General features: G+C 53.7%; 3 protein-coding genes and 2 long non-coding RNA genes across 7 annotated transcripts in view; 2 read left to right on the top strand and 3 right to left on the bottom strand.

Moving 5' to 3' along the window:
- LOC112479660 overlaps positions 1-688 on the bottom strand; it is a 2,785-nt gene extending 2,097 nt beyond the window's left edge. The window contains exon 1 of the long non-coding RNA XR_003046266.1: positions 551-688. This is a non-coding gene — a long non-coding RNA (uncharacterized LOC112479660). The remainder of the gene's footprint in view (positions 1-550) is intronic.
- The window catches only part of CADM4 (cell adhesion molecule 4), a 4,765-nt gene extending 536 nt beyond the window's left edge, over positions 1-4,229 (top strand). The window contains exons 2-8 of the mRNA XM_006911840.3: positions 171-323; positions 581-715; positions 1,121-1,285; positions 1,416-1,506; positions 1,653-1,825; positions 2,578-2,706; positions 3,202-4,229. Coding sequence (XP_006911902.1) covers positions 171-323; positions 581-715; positions 1,121-1,285; positions 1,416-1,506; positions 1,653-1,825; positions 2,578-2,706; positions 3,202-3,311 — 956 coding nt within the window. The 3' untranslated portion in view covers positions 3,312-4,229. The remainder of the gene's footprint in view (positions 1-170; positions 324-580; positions 716-1,120; positions 1,286-1,415; positions 1,507-1,652; positions 1,826-2,577; positions 2,707-3,201) is intronic.
- A 738-nt stretch (positions 4,230-4,967) lies between these two features.
- On the bottom strand, positions 4,968-5,796 carry LOC112479661. Its single transcript, XR_003046267.1, has 2 exons — positions 5,433-5,796; positions 4,968-5,175 (listed from the first exon to the last, which is right to left on the bottom strand). It is a non-coding gene; the product is annotated as an uncharacterized LOC112479661 (long non-coding RNA).
- Positions 5,797-6,034: 238 nt separating this feature from the next.
- ZNF428 (zinc finger protein 428) overlaps positions 6,035-13,832 on the top strand; it is a 17,847-nt gene continuing 10,049 nt past the window's right edge. For 2 of the 3 annotated variants that reach the window (XR_003046264.1, XR_003046265.1), the window contains exon 1: positions 8,806-8,937. Coding sequence is in view for 1 of the 3 variants with exons in the window: in XM_006911773.3 (XP_006911835.1) it covers positions 8,862-8,937 (76 nt within the window). In the remaining 2 variants the exon portion in view is untranslated. Of the gene's footprint in view, positions 6,317-8,734; positions 8,938-13,832 lie in introns of those variants that run through there. The other variant, XM_006911773.3, reaches the window with a different exon arrangement.
- On the bottom strand, positions 8,897-11,713 carry SRRM5 (serine/arginine repetitive matrix 5). The gene is made up of 2 exons (XM_025046696.1): positions 9,867-11,713; positions 8,897-9,626 (listed from the first exon to the last, which is right to left on the bottom strand). The coding sequence occupies exons 1-2, from the start codon at positions 11,489-11,491 to the stop codon at positions 8,897-8,899; spliced, it is 2,355 nt and encodes a 784-aa protein (XP_024902464.1). The 5' UTR covers positions 11,492-11,713.

Below are 13,832 nucleotides of genomic sequence, written 5' to 3'. Positions count from 1 at the left end.
ATGCCTGAATCATTCTGCGTCCCCAAAGGAACAACTAGGTTGGCACCTTAGACACATAAATATGGCTGGAGAAAAGAGGCAGAAGGCTGGATTCTAAGCTCCCGGAGGAAGGGTGGGACTCCTGCGGCTGGGATTCCCTAAGTTCATTCCTTCTGATTCACTGTCTCTAGCCCTGAAGGACGAGCGTTTCCAGCTTGAGGAGTTCTCCCCACGCCGGGTGCGGATCCGGCTCTCAGATGCCCGCCTGGAAGACGAGGGGGGCTACTTCTGCCAGCTCTACACAGAGGATACCCACCACCAGATTGCCACGCTCACCGTCCTGGGTAACTGCCTCCCCCTCCTGAAACCCATCCCCTCCCCTCCTTTCTCCTCTGCTTATCCCTTATCCTGAGACCTGAGTCTGGCTGTTTTTAACCTCCTGGACATCTAGCCCCAGCAAATACTTCCTGACCTCTGGCCTCTGTGTTTGACCCTTGCCACCGGGGACCCTTGTTCCCTTTGATCCCTATGATCTCACAGACCGGTCACTTTGATCGGTGCCTCCCCTCACCTCTCTCTTCCCCGCTTCTCCCTGCACCAGTGGCCCCAGAGAATCCCGTGGTGGAGGTCCGGGAGCAGGCGGTAGAGGGCGGCGAGGTGGAGCTCAGCTGCCTGGTTCCGCGGTCCCGCCCAGTCGCTGCCCTGCGCTGGTACCGGGACCGCAAGGAGCTGAAAGGTATTACCGGAAGTAGGGTGGGGGCGGGGCCTCGAGGGGCGGGACTTGAGGGGAGGCGGGGTTCCAGGAGGCGGGGTTCCAGGAGGCGGGGCTTAGGAAATGCTGGTTTGTATGCGGGCGCGGCTTGGAGAAGTGCGCACAAGTTCTGGCAGACACCAGCCACTCAATATGCAGCTATTGAATTCATTTATAGATGAGAGGACGTAGGAATTAAAAAGGGAGGAGCTTTGGGAAGAGGCACATGGGGGTCGTGGACTGGGTTCGGGGCGGGGAGTGGTTTGGAGGACCTAAGAGGCGAGGCCTGTGGGTTAGGGGCGCAGCTTGGCAAATAGCCTGCTTTGGGACTGACACCGGGGGGGCGGAGCCAGAATCCAGGCCTGAAGGTGCCCCGCCTGGGCGTGGCAGGTGTGAGCAGCAGCCAGGAAAATGGCAAGGTCTGGAGCGTGGCGAGCACAGTGCGGTTTCGTGTGGACCGTAAGGACGACGGCGGTATCGTCATTTGCGAAGCACAGAACCAGGCACTGCCCTCCGGACACAGCAAGCAGACTCAGTACGTGCTGGACGTGCAGTGTAAGTGCCCGGCGGGCAGGAAGCCGGCGGGGTTGGGGGGCTCCCAACGCCAGCCGCTCGCCCCCGGGAAGGTTCCTAGACACGCATGATGACCCTGACGGCCACTCTCCCACCTCATCTCTGCCCACAGACTCACCCACGGCCCGGATCCATGCCTCCCAAGCTGTGGTGAGGGAGGGAGACACTCTGGTTCTGACGTGTGCTGTGACGGGGAACCCCAGGTAAGCTCTGGGGCCGAGGAATCTCCAAAGGAAAGGGCCAGCAGGGACACTCTTATTTGAAGATGCTGCATATCTAGATTCCTGAGGTCAGAATTGGGTGCTGACATCTGCGTCCCTGACTCTCACTATACTTTACCCCCATTCAGGCCAAATCAGATTCGTTGGAACCGCGGGAATGAGTCTTTGCCAGAGCGGGCCGAGGCGGTCGGTGAGACACTTACGCTGCCAGGCCTAGTATCAGCAGATAATGGCACTTACACCTGTGAGGCGTCGAACAAGCACGGCCACGCGAGGGCGCTCTACGTGCTAGTGGTCTACGGTGAGGGCAGGCTGCGGCGGGCTTGCGGGACGCGTTCACGGCAGGGGCCGGACCTCCCGGATCTCTGCTTTGTCCTGGGTGGGGCGGGGCCCGTGCAAAGTGTTTCCAGGGGGTCAACAGCCCACCGAGTCCTTATAGTTCTGGGGCCAGACTGATCAGGCCATTTGATCAGTTCTGATTCGCCGGTTCTGCAGCAGCCTATTGCACGTAACTTTACGCCTTAGTTTTCTCAACTGTAAAGTGGAAATAAACGATAGCACTTATCTCATAGGGTTGTAAAGATATATGAGCTAAATATATAAAGCTGTTGGAACGGCCCCTAGCATAAAATAAGCGTTACGTGTTTAGTTCTTATGACGGTGGAGCAGGAATTTTGGAAGTGGTTGGGCCTTAGCTCAGCATTTTAAATACCTGTTGTGTTTTAGACAAGATGGGACGGAACTTGACCTGAGGTTCCGTCGAGGAAGAAACAGTCAAAAGAAAAGAGATGTACTGTTTGTTCTCTGGGAGGTGGGGTGAAGGAAGGAGGCAGAGCGGGTATTAGCAGAATGACTCTGGGGTCGTGTACCAAGCCGCATTATTCAAAGAAAAGGAGCATCAGGAAAAGAATGCCATGGGAAGGGTCCACCACTTGGCAGTAATTTGAGGGGCGTGGCATGTTAAGGGGCGCGATTTAGATGTGGTGGGCAGAATGGTTTAACAGATTGGCAGGTCCTCTGATGACCCGGTTCTGCGTCCTGTCGCTCTGGCAGACCCCGGTGCGGTGGTAGAGGCTCAGACGTCGGTGCCCTACGCCATTGTGGGCGGCATCCTGGCGCTACTGGTGTTTCTGATCATATGTGTGCTGGTGGGCATGGTCTGGTGCTCCGTACGGCAGAAGGGTGAGTCGGGGCGGTGTCTGAATTCAGCCGCGGGTGTGGTTGGTTGTGGGATTCGGAAAGGGGCGGGGCTTAGAGCCCGGATTCGAAACCCTGGGGCACCTGAGACCAAGATTCCCAAAGCCGGTAGGCAGGTCTTTAGCCCAGGATTAAAAAGGGTGAAACGTTGAAGATGAATTAAGGCCGTGGGTTTGAGTCAAACGATTTATCTTCCTAATTACTGGATTCGTTGGGAGCAGAGCAAGGGGATATCATCAAGAGAACGATAAGGGTTGATCTTTCCATGAACTTTTGGAGTCTTCCTAATTCTGCTTTACCTCTCTCTCTGCCCGGTTTGTTATTCCCTGGACTTGATTCCCTCTCCTTGTGTGTTCCGTTTCCCCCTCTTCCTTCGTCTGATATCTGTCTTGTCTGTCTCCCTCTTCCCGTACATTTCTGTCCAACTCCTGGGTCTACAAATATGTCTCCTCGGCCCTGGGGGGTCTGCCACCCCCTCAGGCTCCTATCTGACCCACGAGGCCAGTGGCTTGGATGAGCAGGGAGAAGCAAGAGAAGCCTTCCTCAATGGCAGCGATGGACACAAGAGGAAAGAAGAATTCTTCATCTGACCCCACCCCCACCCCCGGCCTGGGCTGGGGTCCACCCCACTGCCAGCTGCAAAGACATTTACCAGAGTCTGGGATGGTGGGCATCTCCCCCCACCACTAACACCTCAGACGTTTGGGCAGGGATGGGGGTGTCAGATGCCTGGGTCTCTGCAAGGGTCAGAAGCAAGGTCCCAGAGGTCTGGGTCCCCCAGGGGGCAGGGGCCAAAGGCCCAGATCCCCCAAGTCCAGGGAGGACGGTAGGGATTGGGTGGGGGAAGATAACCGGGGGAAGGCCAGGGCCCCTAGACTGCAGAACCAGGTCTTGTGGGGAGGGAATCAGATTCTGGGAAGGGTGGGGTGGGCAGGGAAGGGGAACACAGATGTCTTTGGGGGTCCCAGACCCCATGCCAGCCATTGTAGGAGTTCCACAGAGCTCTGGGCACCTCTTTGCAAAGCCATGTTTGCACGGTGGGGGTAAGGGCGGGGGCGGGGGGCGGGGAGGGTGTGGAAACAGGGATTCTGTGTCTGTGTCATAACTTTGATGGGGGTGGTGAGGGAGACAGCTCCAGCCCCTTTTTCCAATCCTCCTTCCCCAGATTCCTGGGCTCCCTCCCCTTCCCTCACATCTATCCTACCCATCTTTGTCTCTCTGTCCACCCACTCCTGGGGGGGCCTTTCTCATCTCTCCTCCAGGCCCCACCAGGGAGGGGAAAAGGAGTTTAGGGGGGTGCGCTGGTCTCTATGGTTTTATATATAATATATTAAAAAAAATCAAAAATCTATGAAAATATCAGATTGTGCCCCTTCCCCCATTCCTGGCTTTTGCCCCCTTTTCTTGTTAAAAAACAAACAAACAAACACATTTTGTACGGGGCGGGAGGGGAACAGGGAGGGGTTTGGCAATCCCACTAACCACCATTAAACCGAGGAGAGAACACGTGTTTGGGGTGACTGTGTGTCTGTCCCTCTGCCTAGACTTGCACTATGTTGGGAGGGGAACTGAACTAAGGGAGAGAGAAGGAAGAGGAGTGTGACGGTTGCTGGTGGACAGCAGAGGCCAGGAGAAGGTGCTTACCTCACCAACGGCACTTTGACCCTCCCAAGAAACCTGGGGTTGTTTTGTGGACACTTCTTCAGCCAAACAGTCACAGAGTCTTATCTGTTCAGTAGCTACTGAGCTACCTCACCCTCCCCAGGGCCTGGATGCTTCCCCTGGCTTACCCCCACCACCCCCGGACATCAGCCTCCAGGGGAGTTTTCAATTATTCATATCTTGTCCTGTCCCTGCCCTTCTCAAAACCTCTACCTCCCTGTCACCTGCACATCAAGTCAAGAGCTCCTTAGCTTGGCATTCCAGGCCCCTCGTTCATTCATCTAAATTTTAAATGAGTGATTCTAATTTTAGATTTAAAACATATTGACCTCTTACTTTATGCCAAGTGCTGCTCAAAGGTCTAGAGATGCCATGTTGTATAGAACAGGCAAATGTTAGGTGCTCCTGACAGCACTAACCTGAAGAAACATGATCCTGTTCTAAATACTGGAGTCCTAAAGTGAAAAAGGGTGACGTTATGTTTACCTTCATGAAGCTTTCATGAGGAAAACAGACTATCAGCAAGGAAGGAAAAAAGAACTTAATTTCAGGTTGCTATTAAGATAAAATGCAGAGCAAGAGCATGTGGTGTACTCTTTTATTTTAACTTATTACAGAAAACTTCAAACACACAGAAGTAGAACAGGACAAAGAAGTTTCATGCATCCTTCACCCCAGCTTCAGTAATCATCAACTCATGGCCAATCCTGCTTTATCCACAACTCCACTCACTTCTCTAAAGCAAATTTGGATGTGCTATCTTAGAACGGAGAAAGCCTCTCAGGTTGACATCTGTGCCAAGATATGATGAGCACGATATGAGATATGAGATATGATGCTGCCTATACCCTCAGCATAAAGTCTGAGCTCTTAACATCACCCGGATAGGACCCCTTCCCCAATTCTGGGTTCTAGGAATACTATCTGCTTTCGCTTCCTCAATTAAATCATGGTACTTGCCTCTAGGCCCTTTGCCCTTACTGTTCCCTCTGCCAGAAAGACTCCCATTTCAGTTGGCTTCTATTCATCCTTGGCTTAAAGATCATCACCTCCTGGAAGCCTTTTCAGGCTAGGGCAGGCTCTTCCTCTGGTCTCCACAGTTTCCCACGCTCCACTCATCTCAAGTCTAACCGCTCCGGGTTGTAGCTCTGATCCGTGTGGATCTCCTTCCTTTGATTTGGGGCGCCATGAGTCTAGGAGTCTAGGAGCCGTGTATGTCTTGTTCACTGCGGAAACTATACTGCCTTGTTAACACGGGGCCTGACACATAAGAGAGCACTAAATATATCTCCTGGTTGGGCGTGGGAGGTTGCGAAGATTGGTAAGGGTCCCGGCCCTTGCGCCCGGTCTCCGGCCACAAACTGATCCCGACTAAACCAAGGCTGCCCACTTCGCGCTAGTCCGCAGTCCCTGTGCGCAAGCGCTTTGCTCAGGCGCGCCCCCCGCCCCACATATGCTAATCACTGCGCTCCCGAGTGCGGCCTCTCCAGGGAATATGCAAATAACTCCAGCGCCCGAGGCCTCCCATTGTCCCGCGCTAAGATTATGCAAATAAGTTGGCCTCAGGTCCAGGATCCGGACCCAACTGGCGCCCCCCCACCCCCAGCGCATCCCATCTTCTATAAGGCGCGTTCCTGCCCCACTCACGCACGCGCGAGCCCTGCAGCTTTTAGCGCCGTCGGGCTGCGGACTGTACCAAGTAAATCCGGACAGCGAGGGGCAAAGCCCGGAACCCCCTGCGCGGGCCCGGTCGATGGCCCGACTCGGGGAGCCCCTCTTCACACGTGAGCCAGGAATGGTCCATTTCGCGGCGCAAGCGCCCTAGGCTCTTCACGCCCCTCGCGCTCCCTCCTACCCCATTTGCAGCGCAGGCGCCGAGCCCGGGCGTGCAGCCGCCGCCGCCGCCGAGCCGGAGCGGGGGCCGCCCTCGCCGGTGAGTGTCCGGGATCCAGGCGCGCGGGGCATGCTGGGAAGCGGGCGCTATGGCCCCGCTGCATGACGGGAGTGACGGCTCCCGTCACCGCGGGGCCGGCCGCGGTCTCGGGCCGTGGTGGCCTGAGGGCGAGACCGAGGCTCCCTGTCCCCCCCGCCCCCACGCGGCTCCGTGCCGACCCGGGGCATTCTGGGAAAACGGGTTGTCCGGCACTAAACGTTATGGGAGTCGGTCCACTAGTCGTTATAGGCCTGGAGCATTCAGGGAAGAATTAGCCTAGCTCCTTGCGGCGAGCTGGTCCCTTTTGTCAGACACCCTCTGCTGAGCCTTTTGGAAACTTGGGAGTGCTTCGACGCTGAGCACCTTGGAAGGTGGTCATTATAGACCTGGGGCATCTTGAGAAGAATCGCCGCAGGGTGTTGTGGGGAGTGGTCTTTACTGTGCCCTGGCATCTTGGGAGTTGACTGCTATAGGCTCAGGACATTGTGGGGTCTCCCCAACATGGTATGAGGGAGTCTCATTTATGCCCTTCTAAGATCATGGGAGCCAGTTTGGCCGCCATAGTCATTGTAGGAATGGGACTTGTGCACCAAGGAATGCTTTCACCTGACATCTGGAATACTCTGGAAGGGGCCTTGTGTGATGTGGGCTTGGGAAAGGGTAGGCTAGACTGGTGAGCATTGTCTCCTGGAATCTCAGGAGGCCCTAACTGGCCCTGATTTAGGGTTGCCAGTTGAAATAGAAAACGCCCAGTTAAATTCCATTTCAGGTAAACAAATGACCATTCCAAATATCGCATGGAATATATGTAGATTAAATAATCCTTTGTCTGAAATTCAGATTTAACTGGGCGTCATCTGTTTTTATTTACTAAATCGGCAACCGTATCCTGACATAAAATAGAATTCCCGAAGTACATGGGGCCCTACAGGCAATAGGGTATTATGAGAACTGTCCTATGCCAGTTATGACTCTCTCTGTCCTTAAAGCCCATATCCCGGTGTCTTTAAAAAGCTCCCCTACCGTTGATGCCAGCCCTCTGATGGCCCAACCTCTGTTAGACTTCATTCTTACTTTTTCTCTATAGTCCCCAGCATTAAACTCGACTCCCTGGTTTTAAAGGGATCATGTATTTTCCAGCATTGTATACCTAGCACCCAGCACAGCCCTTGGCACGTAAGAGGTGCAGCTGAGGCTGCCTGCACCTTCACTAACTCGTTCTTCCTGGCCCTCCCTGTTAGGAAGTGCAAAAGGAGACAAAGAAGGGGAGTGTGTGTGTGTAAGGAGGTATTGGTGAAGAGGGAGAGAAAGAGGAGTTAAGAGGCTGCTTCTTGATAGAAGCAGAACTGGTATTAGAGCTGGGAAATAATAGTACAGAAGTTCTTGTGTTTGAGGTGATGTGTGGAGGGTCAGTGGGAGTTCTCCAGGCTGACAAGGGGGAAAGATGGACATTGTAGACAGGAACAGCAGGATTTGCTAAGACCCACAGATGTGAAAAGTCCTGGCGTCACAGGGAGAGGTGAGAAATCTGGGATGGCTGGGCTTCACAGAGAGTCGGGAGTGGGAGTCGTAACAGCAGCTGTTGATGGAGTACCTGCCACACGTGAGCAATTTATATGAATGAACCTACTGAGTTTTTGAAAAGTACTTTCAGCCAAAGGTTCATTGTATGGAAGGTAGGATGATGTGGCTTTAAATTCTAGTTCACATACCTACCACTTGGTGTGACCTTGGGCTACTTGTTAATCCTTTCTGTGCCTCAGTTTCTTCGTCTGTACAAAGGAGATAAGCCGTCTCAACAAACATGTTTATGAGGTTGTACATGAATTAAGCTGTGGAAGCCCTTTTTGTATGGAGAAAGAAACAAGTAGAGAAGTTAGGTCCTTTGCTTGAAGCTACACAGCTAGAATGTGGCAGATCTAGACACTATCTTGCCAAAGTTTAAATTGATACAGAACTAGGGCTGATGTTCACAGGCTAGTGCAGCCGTTACAGTTGTTTAAATACTTAAATACTTCTGGATTGGTTGGTATTTCACCACTACACCAAGTAATCCATACTCCCAACTGTCGCTTTGGACCCTCCCCCAACCCCAGACTTTCCGACAGTCCAGCCACTAAAGGATTAATGCCTGGCATAGAACAATATTCCACTCTCAGTTCTGATTGGTGCCCGTGCTATTTGGAATGTTACCCTTCCCCACCCTGCTGGATCAGAACCACAGACAGCTTTGTTGCCCAGATGGAGAAATTAAGGCCTACAGAGGGGCAGGGCCTGCAGCCAAGTCTCTGCAGGCAGTCGGACAGATCTGGGGTCATCTTTGCCTCACTGCCGGCACTGAGCACACAGCTGAGCCTGGGGAGGCAGATGCTATGTAAAAATTTATTGTCACCACAGGCCTTTCCTTCCCCCGTCCAGCATCCCTCTACCTGCTGACATCTTGCATTAGAGAACTTGTGGCCGAGGTGTGGCTGTGGAGAGCTGGCCAGGGAGGGACGCTGCCCAGCTGCTGCTCTGCTCCTGTCTCCTGTCCCCTCCCCTGGCCATGACAGAGACCCGTGAGCCAGCTGAGACTGGGGGCTACGCCAGCTTGGAAGAAGACGATGAGGACCTCTCTCCAGGTGAGGCGGCCTTAGAAGTGGTAGCGTTGGCTTCAGTATCATCCTGGTTTGGGACTGGGATTGCTCCGAGAAATCTTGAGGGGGAGAGGCTCCGTGTCTCACTAGGTGTTCTGTTTCGACTGGGACTCTGTGCCCTGCTAGAGGATTGCTTCCAGCTGAGACTTCTGGGGATTCTAGATTGGCTGTCATCTCTCTCCTCGCCAGGCGTTCTAGATTGGCTGTGAATGCTCTCCTTGCTGGGGGTTCTAGATCGGCTGCGATCTCTCTCTTTGCTGGAGGTTCTAGCTTGGCTGCGATCTCTCTCCTTGCTGGGGGTTCTAGATCGGCTGAGATCTCTCTCTTTGCTGGAGGTTCCAGCTTGGCTGCGGTCTCTCTCCTCGCTGGGGGTTCTAGATCGGCTGAGATCTCTCTCTTTGCTGGAGGTTCTAGCTTGGCTGCGATCTCTCTCCTCGCTGGGGGTTCTAGATCGGCTGTGGATGCTCTCTTTGCTTGGGGTTCTAGACCCACTGTGCTCTCTCTTGCTGGAGGTTCTAGCTTGGCTGCGATCTCTCTCCTTGCTGGGGGTTCTAGACCGGCTTTGCTCTTTCTTGCTGAGGGTTCTAGTTTGGCTGCGAACTCTCTCCTCGCTGGGGGTTCTAGATCGGCTGTGGGTGCTCTCCTTGCTGGGGGTTCTAGACCTGCTGTGCTCTCTCCTGCTGGGGGTTCTAGACCCGCTGTGCTCTTTCCTGCTAGAGGTTTTAGCGTGGCTGCGATTTCTTTCCTTGCTGGAGTTTCCAGATCGGCTGTGGATGCTCTCCTTGCTTGAGCCTCTAGCTCGACCACGCTCTCTCTCCTTGCTGGAGGTTCTAGACCAACTGTGCTCTCTCTTGCTGTAGGCTCTAGCTCGGCCGTGATCTCTCTCCTTGCTGGGGGTTCTAGATCGGCCGTGCTCTCTCTTGCTGGAGGTTCTAGTTGGGCTGTGATCTCTCTCCTTGCCGGGGGTTCCTGTTCTGCTGTGATAGCTCTCTTTCCTGGGAGTTCTAGTTCGGCTGTTCTCTCTTTCCTTGCTGGAGCTTCGAGATCGGCTGTGATATCTTTTCTTCCCGGAGCTTCTAGATTGGCTATGTTCTCTTTCCTTACTGGAGCTTCTAGATCGGCTGCAATATCTCTCTTTTCTGGAGCTTCTAGATCGGCTGCGATCTCTCTCCTTGCTGGGAGTTCTAGATCGTCTGTGACCTCTGTCCTTCCAGGGGCTTCTAGATTGTCTGCGACCTTTCTCCTTGCTAGGGCTTCTAGATCGTCTGTGATCTCTCTCCTCGCTGGGGCTTCTAGACTGGCTGTGACTTCTTTCCCTTCTGGGGGTTCTAGATTGGTTATAACTTTTCTCCTTGCTGCGGGCTCTAGACTGGCTATGTCTTCTCATCTGGCTGGCAGTTTCCTTCCGTGTTTGACTTCTCGCCCTGCTACGATTTCTCTCACAACTGTGACTTCTCCCCCTGCTGTGGGTCCTCTTCCGACTGCAACTTCTTGCCCTTCTGGGAGTTCTAGACCAGCTGTGACTTCGGGTCCTGCTGGGGGTGTCAGATCGGCTGTGACTTCGGGTCCTGCTGGGGGTGCCAGATCGGCTGTGACTTCGGGTCCTGCTGGGGGTGCCAGATCGGCTGTGACTTCGGGTCCTGCCGGGGGTGCCGGATCGGCTGTGACTTCGGGTCCTGCTGAGTGCACCACCCATACTGTAACTCTTGACCCTGATGGACATTTTAAATGGGTCATAACTCCAGGCCCCGGCGGGGTTAAGCAGTTGACTATAACTCTTCACCCTCCTCGGTGGCGATGGAGACTGGCTGCAGCCCGTCTCCTTGAAGGAAGTTCTGGTGGGACTGTAACTCTTTGCCCTGCTGGGGGTTGCAGCCAGCCTGGAAGTATTCCCCATGCCCGAGGCTCCTGGTGGGCTATAACTCTTCTCTCTGCTCATGTTTCTATGCTGGCTCTCACTCCTTTTCTGGTTGTTGGTTCTAGGCCGGCTGTAACTCTTCCTCCGACCCCGTTTTTGCTGAGAAGTAGGGGTTCTCCCCCTGCTGGGAGTACCTCGTTTTGCACCCAGAGTTCTCTTCCTGCTGGGAGTGCTGGCCCTGCTGGGTGACCTCTTGGAGCTCTGGTTTCCCCTCCTGCTGGGAGTTCTACCCCGGCTGTGTGCGCCCTTCCGCTGGTGGTGTCTTACCCCGCCAGCCTTGCTGGCTTTGCTGGCCCTGGTATCAGTGCTGGCCTTGCTAGGTGTTCTCACCCTGCTGCGGACTTGGGACCTGCCGCTGGGCTGGTTAGAAGGGACTGGCTTTGTACTTGCCCATTTGGTAGACTTGGAACTGCTCGGGCTCACGGCCGGGTCGGGGGCCATCGATGGCTTGGTGGGCATTGCCGATTTAGTGGTCTTCAAGGACGCAGGAGGCTTGGGAGATACTGTGGGCATCGAGGGTCTAGTGGACGCCGGAGGCGTGCTGGGCTTCGAGGGTCTCGTAGGTGGAGAAGGCATGGTGGGCGCAAAAGGGCTTGTGATCCTGGAAGTCACAGTGGACATGAAAGACCTGGTAGCCGTGAACGACGACCTGATTGCCTTTCACAGACAACTGCATGAAGTCACAGTGGGCACGGAAGACTCTGGAGGGTAGGTAGTGTGAAGTCAGAGGTGGCAGAGATGTTTCCTCTGCCTTTTGTAGCCATTCAGCAAATGTCTCCTGAGGCTGCCTCAGGCTCAGTATTGCTGGAGACACAGAGACAGGTAGCCAGCCAGGTCTTACCTTTCAGGAGAATCCAGTCTCTAGACCCAGACAGTCACTGCTCACATGGTCGGGTGTTGTTAGGGGGCCCCAAGAAGAGAGACACTGACCTCCTGGGGAGTCAGGGAGGACCTCACAGAGGTGACATGTGACTGCCTTAAAGAGCGGGAGTTTGCTAGTAGAGAGGGAAAGGTGTCCCCAGGTGGGAGAAGAGCAGAGGTAAAGGCCTGGAAGAGGGAGATCAGGGCCTTGGGGCCACCCAAGCAACGAACCAGACAAAGTCCCTCCTTTTAGGGACGCGTAATAAACACAAGGAGATGTTATATAAAATAAGTTGAAAAGAAAAATAAAGCAGAGTTGGGGACATAGGAAGTGCTGGGGAGGGATTGTTGGTTAGACACAATGACCAAGGAGCCATTGAGAAGGTGACACTTGGGCAGAGATGTGGCGAAGGGCCCAGAGCAAGCCTTGGTCCATCTGCAGAAAGGCTGGCGAGGCCCTGAGGTGGATGAATGCCCGTGGTGTGGAGGGGCCGCGAGGGGCCCGGTGTGGCTGGCTCGGTTTACCGGGATCCCTCTGGGCTGCCAGAGGAAACTGAGGAAGGAGGGACCAGGGGTGGGGGGCAGGTGGACGCAGGGCAAGGCTGCTGCAGGCCTAGGAGACGCTTTTGGCAGGCTCCTGCCACTGTACCTAAAGAAGCCAGGATTTCCTACCAAAATGGAGACTCTGCCCTCCCACACCAGGGTTTGTGGGTGCACCCCCCGTAACAGCCGCTCGCATCACCCTTTCCTGTCCTGGACTTTAATTTTTTTTTTTCCCCCTTTTTTAACCTAAATCCTTCATACCCAGGAAATCACAGTAGTCAACAACTGCCTGCATATGTGACGGTGGTCCCATAAGATTAGGGTGGCACTGCCACACTGGCGACGTCACGGCCGTCTCAGCATAGCTCAGTGCACTGCACAGATACCGCTGTGCGACAGGGCCTTCAGTATTCACCGTAGTGATATGCTGGCGAGGTCTGCGGCCTAGGAGCTGTGGGCAGCACCCCAAATACGATAAACCCATGAACAGACAGATCTGAACTGCACAGGCATGCTCATAGTAGGACTTTTCAGTTGACCCTGGTGTTCAAGGGTCCACCGGCAGTTCCTAAAATTGAGGAGAAATGACCCTTTATAAAAGACATTTACATTTGTAAGGGAAATTCCATCTGTGAGGGTGTGTGCCTCACTTTATTGCTAGAAAACTTTTTAGTGCTGAGGAGGAGGATTTAAATCTGCATAACAACCTTATTCTTGGTGATTGTGCTTTTTCCTGGTAATCTGGTGTTTTAGGTGGTGGCTTCAGCCATTTCGAGGAGTTCCTCAGTTTTCTTGGGTCTCTTCCATACATACAGGAAGTACACATGTCATTAGACTTTTTTCTCCTGTTAATCTGTCTTGTGTTACAGGGATGTCTCAGCTAAGAACCCAGAAGGATAGAGAATTATTTTTCCTCCCTGCAGAGCAGTAGCCTGGGTGTGCAGTAGGCTAGACCTCCAGGTTTGTGCAAGTGCACTCCGTGATGTTCGCACGACCACAGAATCACAGCCACGAAATCGCCTAGCGACGCATTTCTCAGAATGCACCCCTGTCATTAAGCTGCGCATGACTGTACATAAAACCACTGGTCAGAGTACATCTGTATTGCGTGTTTTAATTTGCTTAAATGCCTGTTCAAATGTTTTATCTCCTTAAAATGATCCAGTGTAGGCCATCACCCATATTTAGCTTTCCCTATTACAGCTATGAGACTGGAGGCCTAACTGCTCTGTATCCTGCCTCGGTTTCCCTGTTTGTCACTTAGAAATAATAATAGTACTTACCTCACAGGGTTGCTATAAGGATTAGGTGACTTAATCCATAAGAATAGGCTGCTTCCAATAGCAATGGATGCTGCTGCTGTTGTCACTGTTTTTATTATTCCTACGTTTTGTCCTAATTGTGTCCTTAACCTGTTAAGATGTAGTTCTTACAAGGCATTCATCTGCTCCGGCACCTGCTGTGTGCTAGGCCCGTCCTGTGCGCCGGGGAAGGAAAGAGTTATGCCCAGGCTGCCCTTCCATATGGTGGGGACCCCGAATGGGACCCAGGGAGGGGA

This window comes from Pteropus alecto, unplaced genomic scaffold, assembly GCF_000325575.1.
Source record: "Pteropus alecto unplaced genomic scaffold, ASM32557v1 scaffold194, whole genome shotgun sequence".
Lineage (NCBI taxonomy): Eukaryota > Metazoa > Chordata > Mammalia > Chiroptera > Pteropodidae > Pteropus > Pteropus alecto.
This window is presented reverse-complemented; position numbering and strand designations above follow the sequence as displayed.

Coding starts and splice junctions, on each gene's coding strand:
- SRRM5 (XM_025046696.1), bottom strand. CDS start 11,491: ATGTCCACTGTGACTTCCAGGATCACAAGCCCTTTTGCGCCCACCATG. Junction 9,627..9,866: donor AGAACCTCCAGCAAGAGAGA/GCACGGCCGATC, acceptor CCCCAGCAGGAG/AGAGCACAGCAGGTCTAGAA.